This window comes from Cherax quadricarinatus, chromosome 77 (assembly GCF_038502225.1).
Source record: "Cherax quadricarinatus isolate ZL_2023a chromosome 77, ASM3850222v1, whole genome shotgun sequence".
Lineage (NCBI taxonomy): Eukaryota > Metazoa > Arthropoda > Malacostraca > Decapoda > Parastacidae > Cherax > Cherax quadricarinatus.
Genome location: NC_091368.1, coordinates 8,422,761 through 8,435,964, shown reverse-complemented (window position 1 = coordinate 8,435,964; position 13,204 = coordinate 8,422,761). Strand labels below are relative to the sequence as shown.

The window sequence follows — 13,204 nt, the reverse complement described above, 5'->3', positions numbered from 1 at the left end:
ATGTGATATTATTTTGATTACTGTGATTAATTTAATTTAATTTAATTTGATAATATACCTCTAGACTTAATAAATTTATTAAATTTTAATTTCTCTAGTTAGTAGCCTACCAGTTGTAATCCTGAAGCATTATTGAATAATACTGAATTCTAATGGATAATTGGACAAGGATACTGACTACTTGTTACGAAAACCCAGTAACAGGCTGGATGCTAGAAGGGCAGTCCTTTCTAGTATTCACTGGAGATCTCTAAGCTTTTAGAATCGCGTTTTTTGTAACAACCCACAACCATCTACTATGCTGTAGACATTTAGTAACTGCTTGGTAAGATAGGCAGTAAGTGTCCCATAGTACCTAGAAGTACCAGGGCATTAGTCAACTGGTGTGGGTCGCATCCTGGGAGACAAGATTATAGACTTTGGTAGAATTACCAACAATATGTTGGGTAAAAGGACAGTGCAACTAGTGCAATGTTTTACTATCACAATAATATGTGGTGTAATGGAGTGAACACATCAACTCCTGGCTGAGGGACTGTTTACCTCAAATTCCTCCTCATCTTCCACCTTTCTCTGTTGGACTGAAGAAGCCATTGGCTGGCAAAATGTTGCACAAGATTAAAGACCTGAATGGAAATAGGACAGATAGTTGAAGACACTTGTGGAATATCTGGGAATCTTCAGTGATGAAATGTTTCACCAGTCAAAGGCTTCGTCAATCCAATACAGAGAAGAACAGTGAAAGATGAGGAGAATGAGGTAATCAGTCCCTCACCCCAGAGTCAATGTGTTCTAAGCCATTACACCATAAAAACAATGATGCACTGTCCAGGTTATCCTGGGTTGCTAACCCTCCCTACCCCAGGTAATCCTGGGTTGCTAACCCTCCCTACCCCAGGTAATCCTGGGTAGCTAACCCTCCCTTCCCCAGGTAGTCCTGGGTAGCTAACCCTCCATACCCCGGGTTATCTTGGGTGGATAACGCTCCCTACCCCGGGTTATTCTGGGTTGCTAACCCTTCCTACCCTGGGTTATTCTGGGTAGCTAACCCTCCCTACCCTGGGTTATCCTGGGTGTCTAACCCTCCCTACCTGGGTTATCCTGGGTGTCTAACCCTCCCTACCTGGGTTATCCTGGGTGTCTAACCCTCCCTACCTGGGTTATCCTGGGTATCTAACCCTCCCTACCTGGGTTATCCTGGGTATCTAACCCTCCCTACCTGGGTTATCCTGGGTGTCTAACCCTCCCTACCTGGGTTATCCTGGGTGTCTAACCCTCCCTACCTGAGTTATCCTGGGTGTCTAACCCTCCCTACCTGGGTTATCCTGGGTGGGTAACACTCCCTACCTGGGTTATCCTGGGTAGCTAACCCTCTCTACCTGGGTTATCTTGGGTAGATAACCCTCCCAACCACGGGTTAAAAAACCCAACAAATATCTCATCAAGCCATACCACGAGCGGGGATAGAACCCGCGGTCAGAGTGTCTCAAAACTCCAGCCCGTCGCGTTAGCCACTGGACCAGCTAGCCACAATAAGATTCATCCAACTAGGTATATTTCTACACCATAGGAAGGTTAGCACAGGCATCACTGTGACCACAAATGCAAGTTTTTACAGACGAATCTCCAGCTAGTGTGGCCGTGACGAACTCTAGCTCAAGTCCCCTCACTGCCGTCAACATGACTCACAAGTTGTAATGACACGATTGCAAACAAACCATACCACGTGTGGGGATAGAACCCGCGATCAGAGTCTCAAAACTCCAGACCGTCACATTAGCCAGCCGTCACGTTGACGGCTTTGAGGGGACTTAGGAAGGTTCCTTGATGTTGGTGAGGGGCTCTTGAATTAGGGAATTGGATCTGTGCTCCAGTTCCCCGAATTAAGCCTGAATGCCTTCCACATCCCCCCCCCAGGCGCTGTATAATCCTCCGGGTTTAGCGCTTCCCCCTTGATTATAATAATAATAATTTGAGGGGACTTGAGCTAGAGTTCGTCATGGCCACGCTAGCTGGTCCAGTGGCTAACGCGACGGTCTGGAGTTTTGAGACTCTCTGACCGCGGGTTCTATCCCCGCCCGTGGTATGGTTTGTTTTTAATCGTGTCATTAAGATATAGTGAGTCATGTAGACAAATATCTTATCTTAGAAGGACCTGTCCATATGCTCGCCCCACCCGGGATTTAACCCGGGACCTTCCCGTTGTGAGCTGAACTCACTACCACTGAGCAACATTATTAAAGGCTGAAAATCTGCAACTTTTAAGCAAATATTACATTAATTGATATAAAATAAAATTTTTATTCAATAGTGCAACTTAAATATTTCTACTGGGGTTCTCGTACTCCACATAAATATTACCATCAATTATACTAAACACCAGATATTATACTCTAGCAATTATAATTATAGTTTATTAAAATAAACATTAAAATATACTGTTATATTATTTAGTTTGATTTTAAAACAAAACTGATCTACATCTTGACAGCAAATATCCTCTCATATAACACCATTATTACCACCTGGGTGAGTGGTAAGTGAGAGCCAAGCATCAGTAGACTTAACACTGGAAGTCTACACTGTCACACAAGGTTGTTACAGCCTTTAATTTACCTTAAAATACAGGAAAATAAGAGAAGTTAGCGAGGAGCTGCCAGACTCAACAAGATACTCAGGATCGATCACCTGACTCAATTTGTCTCGTATTTTTGGCACACTCAGTGTGTTATACCTTTACTTATAACTAATTTAATATATATTTTTAATTATGTTTATCTATGTTAATTGTAATTTTGGTAATTGTTTTTATTTTTATTATTTAAAAAGTGGTCATTTTATGGCGAAATGTTTTTAAAGTTTTGTCTGAATTTATTATTTTCACAAATGTTTATATACATTATCAAAAAATTAATTGTTGTGTATTTTAGTTTGTAACTGAATAATACAATGTGGTTTAAGTGATAATGTATTTATATCATAGTGGTGTTGAGGAGTAATATGGTCGGTGAAAGGAATTTATTATTTTCACAGGCGTGTAAACGCGTTATTAAAAAAATTAGTGTAATGTATTTTAGTTGTGAATTAGATAATACAACGTGTTAAAGTGATAACATGTAGATATAGTGGTGTTATATGAGCGTGGTAGTGTTGGTGATAGTAACAGTGAGTGAGGGTGGCGGCGGCCATCATTGTTGTTGTTGTTGGTGGCGGGGTGAAGGAGACACTACTACTCTCATACCTTATAAACCTCCAGTATTATCCCCCAGTGTGTCTTACCACCCCGTGTGTCCCTCCACCAACTGCTGTCCTCACACTCGAAACCCCCCCGGTGCTGGTAGTGTCGCCTGAGGGGCCAAGATAAGCTGTGAATGACGAGCTAAGCTTTTCCTGCCTCTACCTTTAAGCTTACTTTAGCCACGGGACATAAGCTTTATTAAGCTGCTCATTTGGTGACTTACAATACTAGTGCATCCAGCATGCCAGGCAAGAAGAAGAAATACAATGCCAGGTTCCCGCCAGTAAGTAATGTATCCTCGGGTTCTATGTGCATTAAAATTTTTTTTAAATTTTTCGAACCAATGAATTCTAAGAATATAAGAAAATAAAAGTGAAGGAGCACTGCATAGGCCTACTGGCCCATGTTAGGCAGGTTCAGCTCACGCCCACTTTTGTACCTGTACAACTTGTATTTAAAGCTACTCAAATTTTTCTCCTCATTGACGTTACCTGAGAGTTACTTCCTCTCATCATTATTATCAGCTTTATTATAATCATAACTGAGCGCTTAACCCACAAGGGTCATACAGCCCACTCATCCACAGCTATTGTCAAACTAGTGCTACTTTCTATCCTTTCTAAATTTAAATTTCTCCAACTCGAGTCCATTGTTGTGAGTCTTGTCTAGATATTTTCAACATTCTCTATGTATCCCATTTATTTATTCCTGTTTTACATTTCTTCACTTCATTTGTATCTTCGCTTAATTCTATGCCTTTTAGAAGTACTCTATGTACCTGACAGAGAGAACCCACCCCAACCATCGAACACCACCGACATCATCATTAACACACCTCCCCACAGATCCCAAAGAATGACCCTCCAACAAAGAGTTCAATGTTTCATTCACAAGGAGAACTTCCCTCGACCAAGGATCCTGAGTGACCTCCCTGAAGAAATAGAAGAATGGATATCACTGGAACCATTCTTTGTCCAGCATCAAGGATAAATGTACCCCAATTTTGGGAGACCTGCTTCTGTCAATCTACGCCTCACAACTAACCTTATAACATCTGTAAACTTCCTACGGCAGGACACCACCCCAGAAACTGCTTAGCCAACCAACTAGGGGTTAGCACCCAGTCTCCATCGAATACCCTGCAACTACCACCTGCAGCAGCAGCAGCCTTACAACCGACCTCTTTCGCAAAAAAAAAAAAAGACAATTGCAAATAGTATGCATCCTTCCAACTCAGCTGGTATACAGCTGGTAAAACTGCAACTGATGGGTAGGAAGTATACCTATCTTATGGGTCTAATGTATTCATGAATACCACAACATACACACACACTTGTTTAAATTGTGCCAAAGTGGTTAGGCCACTTACCTTTAAAACCTTACCTCCCCCTCCACCCTCCCAATCCTTTTATCATATTTCCATCCTTACCCATCCTTCTTCCTTCCCCATATTACCAAAGCTCTGGTCAGAACTTCGTACCTCGGAAAAGTGCAAGTTCAGTGACTTCAGCCTAATTTTTTTGTAGGAAAGATTTCTAATACATGAATCATATATGTCATTTTTCTTTATATTTTCAAAATTATTTATGCTCATCCTGAGCAGCAAAAGATATATAAAAGTAAAGTACAGCCTTAGGACTTGTATTATTTATATTTCTTGTTATGAAGTCAAGGTTTCCGTTAGTTTTATTGCAAACACTTATGCATTGTTATCTTGCCTTGAAATTTCTGCTACCCAGAACTAGACGTTTTTCGCTTTCTCTTGGAGTATAATTTATATTGTGTAGTTTATAAGTACAGTCTCACGATTTGAATCTTGCACTTGTCCTCGTTGCACTGCATCTGCCACTTCTCTGACCATCAACCTATCCAGGTCATCCTTTAGCCTCCTAGTTCTCACGTTAGAAATTATTTGACAGCATATATTAGTGTCATTGGTAAACCTTTCTTATGGTCACTATTCTTTATCTTAGTCTACTGCCTCTAATACTGTACTGGAATGCCCCTCTCTGAAACAGCGCTGAGATTCATTGATCACTTATATCATCAGTCAAATTATGCTCATTAAAGTGGCTACATATTATATTGGCTATAATTGTTTAGCTGGTTGATGAAAGCCCTGAGCAGTGTCTTGTACAGCAAAAGAGTAATTTTCAGTAAAGTCCTTCGAAACAGTCATTTCACTTTCTTCTAAATTTGCTTTCAAAGATTTCAGTTATTCACTTTGATGCTTTGAGACAAAGTGGTTACTTGTCAACTTTCAAATTTTGTTCGCAAGCATGCTGATAAATTCATCCAACATTAGTTTGCATGTTTCTAGCTTTACACGATCAGTATGCATCCACTGTGTAAATTCAGTCAGTTCATCCACATCCCAATCATTGAATATTTCTTCGAGATAAACTGTAAGTTTTTCCTTGCTGGGAGAATGTTAACATTGCAGTAGCATGTAATCTGTAGTGTTCCATTTGCAAGCAGTTTTTTTCTATAAGCACTTCGTAATCATCTTTAATATTGGCTCCTTCCAACTTGAGTTTGATGTTCTGATGTATGGTACAGACGCAAACAGAATGGGTGCCTTAAGCACCAATTGTTACACACGACTGGTCTGAGCTCACAAAATTTTGTAAGCCCAATTTCAGTGCCATGCCTTTCACAGTATACTATATACATCTCTCTAAGGTTGCTCAACAGCAACTGCTTCTGTTTGTGCATCTTTTCTCCATCAATCCAAACTGGAGCACAACCTTTCTTTCCAGGACATTTGCTGAATTCATCGTCTTCATAAAATTCTTGTACTCTGTTGACCGCCTCTTTTGACAACTACTTTCCAACTCTCGGTTCTGGCAAAGCCAAAATACCTTGTTCTTTCTTGATTTTTCTGGCTGCCCTCACCACACTCTTCAAAGCTGTAGCTTCAATAAACCAAATTTTTGGAGCCCAAGTCATTTGAACTTTCTTTTTGATCTGTTGGATATTTTGATTTTCCTCTTCATTTCTTCAGTCACAGAAATGTAGTCTTCACATAAGCTGCATTCTGTCATCTGACTAGACAGTCCAATGTTCTGAACATTGAGTCTGGCTGCGGCAGTGATCTTGTGCATCATCACATTTTGCACTTGTTCAATTTTTCATTTTGTATAGCCTTTTTATCTCTGCTGCTCACTTTCGAAAAATTCAAGGGTTGTTCACCCAAGGCAGACGAGCTTTTATTAATTGTGGCAGACTTGTCCATGTCAAAATTATCCAAAGATGAGGACAAGGTAGTTGAAGTCTCCGCTATTCAAGCATCAGCTTTGTCAAACAATTCAGTTTGTCAGCCATTCAGCATCGACCCTCAAAAGTCCTGTTCCAGTATGATTTTGCTTTCCAAATGGATTGCAGCATGTCTTTTGCATTGTTTCATATTTTTTTGAGGTAGCATATTGCTTCATGATGCAAACAAATTTGGTCATTGTCCATAAGATTTACTTTTGAACATCGAATAAGTAGTGCTTTTTTGTCTGTGGATAAGTCATGTACCAATTTAAATCCAATTTTCTTGCAATAAAATAAGTCCTGATATGTCGATGATGGTTTTTCTCTTCTAACGATAAAAGTTGTGGGACTACCGTTACTGGCAGATTCCGTAGTTTACATACTAGAAATTTGCTATCAATTGTCTATAATTAATTTACCTGAAGAGATAAAACATAGTCTTTTAGAGATGAATAATGACAGGTGTTATAAGAGCTTCATTTAACAGCATATAATGTGATATGACATCCGCATATAGTAACATGTTGAACTGTTTGCGTCGATCGTGTCCAGCTACTGTTTGTGTCCTACCATACAAGTGTGTTTGTGTGGTGGTGCAAGTATGGCCCCCAAGCGAACAGCAACCACCATTGATGAGCCAACCCCTAAGCACTCCAAGAAAGTCATGAATCTGGAGAAGGTGAAATTGCTAGACAAGTGTAGGGCAGATTATTTGAGCAATTCTGCCATTGGAAAATTATTTAATGTAAGCGAAAGCTCAGTGCACTATATGAAGAAAAATGAGGTGAAGATAAGGGCAGCAATAGCATCTACTGTTCCTCCCTCAGCCAAGCAAGTGTCACAAGAAAGAAACGGTACAATGTCTAAGATGGAATCAGCATTATTTGTGTGGATTTCAGACCAAAATAGAAGAGGAAATCCCATAGACAGCAATGCTGTTCGTGCAAAGGGTAAGACTTTGTATGATACGTTGGCTAGTGATGAGGCCATCACCAATGCAGAACCAGGACATCCTATCATCACCCATTTTGACTTCCTAGGAAGTAAAGGACGGTTTGATAAATTTAAGAGACTGTTCTCCCTGCACAACCTGAAGATGAGTGGAGAATCAGGTTCGGCAGATCACGTTTTGGCAGCTGCATTTCCTGGCACATATGTATGTAGTACATAAACAATACAATGGGAAATGATGAATGAAACATTAACAGCATAACACTTACCTTTATTGGAGATTCTTCTTAGTATATGGGAGACTGGAGGAGGAGAGAGAGTGGATTGTTTATAGTTTGGAAGGGGAATCCCCTTCCATCAACACCTCAGGTACCTGAATAAGTGTTACACTGCCTCTGACTGCTTCACCTCTCCTGCCAACGGTTTATAAGCTCCTTCTCAGCACGTATGCCGTATTCTATTCAAGATTGATGGACTGACCACATCGACTCAAGGTTGAGGGACTGATTACCTCATTCTCCTCCTATTCTTCAAGATTCTCCTTTGTATGGACTGATGAAGCCACTGTGTGGCGAAACGTTTCCTCAATAAAGATACCCAAGAGTTGCACATGTGTCTAATTTATCAACACCTCAGGTACCATTTGCTTTTCTGGGGTTGCTTCTCTTCTCTGTTTCTTAATGCCACTAGGACCACCTTGAGAGCCACTGGAGTCCTGTCTCACAAAATAACTGTGGAGAGAGCTCTGTTTCTGGTGTCTCTTTAACACTTCCCTAAAATGGCCCAAGACTTTGTCACTGTACATGTTGCCAACCTGGCTTGCAACAACCTTGTTAGGGTGATGTTTCTCCATAAAGCTTTCCATCTTACCCCACATAGTAAAAATCTCTTTAATTTCTGAAGAAGGCACCTTCTTCCATCTCTCTTCCTCCTCCTCTGCAGCAAGATTCTGAGCTGCAGTGTGTTGCTCTTCCTGCTGAAGCTCTTGCAGCTCCTCAGTGGTGAGCTCTTCATTGTGGTCTTCCACCAATTCCTCTACATCCTCCAAACTCACATCCAACCCCATGGAACTCCCCAGTGCCACAATTGATTTTACAACAGACATAGGCTCATTAGGGTCAGTCCCAAATCCTTCAAAATCCCTCTTGTCGACACAATCTGGCCACAATTTTCTCCAGGCAGAGTTCAAAGTCCTGGTAGTCACTCCCTCCCAAGCCATACCTATAAGGGTTATGCAGTGGAGGATGCTGAAGTGTTCTCTCCAAAATTCCCTTAGGGTCAAGTGAATGTCTGTGGTCACAGTCAAGCACCTGTGAAACATTGCTTTTGTGTAGAGTTTTTTAAAGTTTGCAATAACCTGCTTGTCCATGGGTTGGAGGAGAGGAGTGGTATTCGGGGGCAAGAACTTTACTGTGATGAACCCAAACTCCTCGAAAATTAGGTCATCCAAGTTTGGAGGATGAGCAGGTGCATTGTCCATTACTAGCATGCACTTGAGATCCAATTTCTTTTCCAGGAGATACTCCTTCACACTAGGGCCAAACACTTCATTGAACCACTCAACGAAAATTTCCCTCGTGACCCATGCCTTACTGTTAGATTTCCAAAACACATAATTTACTCTTCATAACATTGTTTTTCCTGAACACTCTGGGATTTTCAGAATGGTACACTAGTAATGGCTTCACTTTGAAATCCCCACTAGCATTAGCGCAGAACATTAGCGTCAGCCTGTCTTTCATAGGCTTATGTCCTGGCATTGCCTTTTCCTCTTGTGTAATGAAGGTCCTCTTTGGCATTTTCTTCCAAAAGAGGCCTGTTTCAACACAATTGAACACTTGTTCAGGTTTCAGTCCTTCACTGTTTATGTACTCCTGGAATTCATGCACATATTTTTCAGCCGCCTTGTGGTCCGAACTGGCAGCCTCACCATGCCTTACCACACTGTGTATGCCAGTACGGTTCTTAAATCTCTCAAACCAGCCTTTGCTGGCCTTAAATTCACTCACTTCACCACTATTTGCAGGCAATTTCTTTACCAAATCTTCATGCAACTGCCTAGCCTTTTCACAAATAAACAAAGTCATAAGAGTATCTCCTGCTAATTGTTTCTCATTTATCCACACCAATAATAACTTCTCAACCTCTTCCAGTACTGGTGATCTCATTTTTGTCAGCATAGTTACTTCCTTTGCAACAACAGCATCCTTTATTTCATTTTTCTTGGCCACTATGGAATATAAGGTTGTGTAGGGTTTCTTATACATCCTGGACAGTTCGGCCACACTTGTACCACTTTCATATTGTTCAATGATGGTTTTCTTAAATTCAGTCGTATTTCTCACCTTCTTTACCACAGGCTTGGCACTAGGAGCTTTCTTTGGAGCCATGGTAGCTTATTTAGTACTTGCAAGCACTAAAATAAATGGAATATTATGAAATATTTCGCTGGAGCACGCGAGGGGACCTTCGCTCACTGGTAAACAATGCCAGACTGGCTGCCGCCCTGGCTCACGCCGTGCGTACGCGTCCCGGACGAACTACGACTCGCGAGTCAACCTATGAAAAGCGAGTCCATGTTTATACGAAAATACCCCTATGATTGGCGAATTTTACGATTGCCGGGAACTACGAAAAGCGGGGGACCACTGTATTATATTTCCCTACAATATATTTGCGCATCAAAACATTTGTGAATGCTACAGTATAGTATTATTATATTACCCTACATCATATTTGTGCACCAAACGTTTGTGAATTTTCAAGATTCGCGAGGTTCTTGATCCCCACGAGGTTCTTGGTCCTCCATGAATATGGAGGACCTCCTGTATGTATTTTTTTAAACAGGGTTATGTCACAGAATAGTAAACAAAATTTCATGGGGATGATCTTCTTCTTTCAACGTACTAGCCGTATCCCACTGAGGTGGGGTGGCCCAAAAGAAAAAAACTAAAGTTTCTCCTTTTAAATTTAGTAATACAGTGGACCCCCGCTTAACGATCACCTCCAAATGCGACCAATTATGTAAGTGTATTTATGTAAGTGCGTTTGTACGTGTATGTTTGGGGGTCTGAAATGGACTAATCTACTTCACAATATTCCTTATGGGAAAAAATTCGGTCAGTACTGGCACCTGAACATACTACTGGAATGAAAAAAGTTTGTTAACCGGGGGTCCACTGTATATACAGGAGAAGGGGTTTACTAGCCCCTTGCTCTCGGCATTTTAGTCGCCTCTTATGATACGCATGGCTTACAGAGGAAGAATTCTGTTCCACTTCCCCATGGAAATAAGAGGAAATAAACAAGAACAAGAATTAGAAAGAAAATAGAAGAAAACCCAGAGGGGTGTATACGTATATATATATGCTTGTACACGTATGTGTAGTGTGACCTAAGTGTAAGTGGAAGTAGCAAGACGTACCTGTAATCTTGCATATTTATAAGACAGACAAAAGACACCAGCAATCCTACTATCATGTAAAACAATTACAGGCTTTCATGGGGATATCTTTTATTATTACACGAGCGAGAGAAGGCTAAAATTTTACATTTTTTGATGCATTGATATTTTTCTCCACTTTGAAGCTCAGTCAGTATGTCAGTTTCAAAAAAATGTAAATCCATGATAGTTCCATTGGATTAAGCATAAGAAGTTGTGTAAGATAGCAAAGTTTCATTTATTTTGGTCGAAAGAGTGAGAAATTATTTTGATTCAAAGTTGCAGAAATTTCGTAGGGTTACAGTACTCAGTCGCGGCATGGTGTCAAACAAAGGGTTCTGTCTCGGCAACCATTTCATTGACCTATCTAAAACTTTACCAAAGTTAGCTTGGGACATGGTGGATTCAGCACATTGTTTCATCAAAATCCGTGGTGGTGAGGTGGGGAGCCCTGATTCACTTAACATGGAATGACCCTCAAATAGGATTGCTTATCTTTTGTTTCTGTCTCATAAACATGTAAGATGATAGGTAAATCTTACAAAACTTTACTTACATGCAGTATATACATTACTTTCCTCTGTACTTCAGCTATTAATCCTGTATTATTTTAAGTATTTCGTAATCCTTATTATTTTCTTTCCAATCTTGGAGGTCTGGGCTGAGACCAAGCTGTGGAGAAGGTAGTCCCCAGGACCACTAATAGACCACAGATGGCACTGTACTTCACTTATACGTATCTAAATGGTCTCCCTGAATCTCTTCACTGACACAATACTAAACTATTCTAACAATGAGTTAAATGTTAGGCTGAGTAAACAAAAAAAAAATCTTCCACTTAAACTCACTTCGATTGTTTGTGGTCCGTGATTATCCAGCCTCTGTAAAGAAATTTGATATTTATATAATGCTGTCATTTTCATTGCAGGCAAGAATCAAGAAGATTATGCAGACTGATGAGGAGGTTGGGAAGGTTGCTGCAGCTGTCCCTGTCATCATCTATATCCTTTCTTGCCATACATAATAGTCTTTAATAATGCTGACTTAGGTTTGTGAAAAACTACCAGCACACTCAATCAGCCTATAAGAAGAGATGATGCAGCCCAAAAACTCAGGCTTAAATCAGATATTAAGTAAAACCAGTGAGCTACAAGTTTATTTTCACTATAGATATTATAATTGTAGAGTAAATGGTCCAAGTCGGACTGAAACGTCATCGTAAGCTTCTCTTTCTTATGTGCGGGTTATTTGTGTATAATGGTAGTCATTTTGAATATTTAGTTTGGTTAAAATTTTTTATTTTATTTTATTATTATTATCACACCGGCCGATTCCCACCAAGGCAGGGTGGCCCGAAAAAGAAAAACTTTCACCATCATTCACTCCATCACTGTCTTGCCAGAAGGGTGCTTTACACTACAGTTTTTAAACTGCAACATTAACACCCCTCCTTCAGAGTGCAGGCACTGTACTTCCCATCTCCAGGACTCAAGTCCGGCCTGCCGGTTTCCCTGAATCCCTTCATAAATGTTACTTTGCTCACACTCCAACAGCACGTCAAGTATTAAAAACCATTTGTCTCCATTCACTCCTATCAAACACGCTCACGCATGCCTGCTGGAAGTCCAAGCCCCTCGCACACAAAACCTCCTTTACCCCCTCCCTCCAACCCTTCCTAGGCCGACCCCTACCCCGCCTTCCTTCCACTACAGACTGATACACTCTTGAAGTCATTCTGTTTCGCTCCATTCTCTCTACATGTCCGAACCACTGAAATTCCTGTATAGTAATTAGATTAGAAATGATAGTGAAGTGATAATGAATACAGAATTTAAATGACCTTAAAGTTTTTGTTTACCTGATTTTACCTTCAAAGGAAGGCAAAGCCATGGTGCCAGTGAGTGACTGTTGATCCAAGGAATTGGAGCTGCCCTCTTTATTGGATCAAATTAATTACCTCACATTCTTCAGGTGCTGGGGAGAATAGGGAAGTAATATACTATATTACTGTAATATAGTATAGTGCCTGCATTCTGAAGGAGGGTTGGGGATATTTCCAATTTTGAACTGCATTATCACCGCCTCTCTGGCAAGACAGTGATGGAGTGAGTGATGGTGAAATTCTTTCTTTTGGGTCATCCTGCCTCTGTGGGAGACTGCCTTTTTTTTGGGGGGGGGAGAAGAGAAATATAGCAGTACAGGTGCTCCTCGACATACGATGGGGGTTACATTTCGCATCGTAAGTTGAAAATATTGTATGTCGAATATGATATGATAAATAACTAGTGTCGCTGAATAAGTAAATAAACAAATAA

The 13,204-nt window shown here is 40.6% G+C and overlaps 2 protein-coding genes across 3 annotated transcripts in view; one reads left to right on the top strand and one right to left on the bottom strand.

Moving 5' to 3' along the window:
• LOC128702036 (V-type proton ATPase 21 kDa proteolipid subunit c'') overlaps nucleotides 1-2,699 on the bottom strand; it is a 34,453-nt gene extending 31,754 nt beyond the window's left edge. Inside the window, exon 1 of one of the 2 annotated variants that reach the window (XM_070101489.1) lies at nucleotides 2,617-2,699. The gene's annotated coding sequence lies outside the window, so the exon portion shown is untranslated. The remainder of the gene's footprint in view (nucleotides 1-2,616) is intronic. The other variant, XM_070101490.1, reaches the window with a different exon arrangement.
• A 466-nt stretch (nucleotides 2,700-3,165) lies between these two features.
• The window catches only part of NC2alpha (negative cofactor 2 alpha), a 32,379-nt gene continuing 22,340 nt past the window's right edge, over nucleotides 3,166-13,204 (top strand). The window contains exons 1-2 of the mRNA XM_053796010.2: nucleotides 3,166-3,521; nucleotides 11,818-11,890. Of these exons, the coding sequence (XP_053651985.2) occupies nucleotides 3,480-3,521; nucleotides 11,818-11,890 (115 nt within the window). The 5' untranslated portion in view covers nucleotides 3,166-3,479. The remainder of the gene's footprint in view (nucleotides 3,522-11,817; nucleotides 11,891-13,204) is intronic.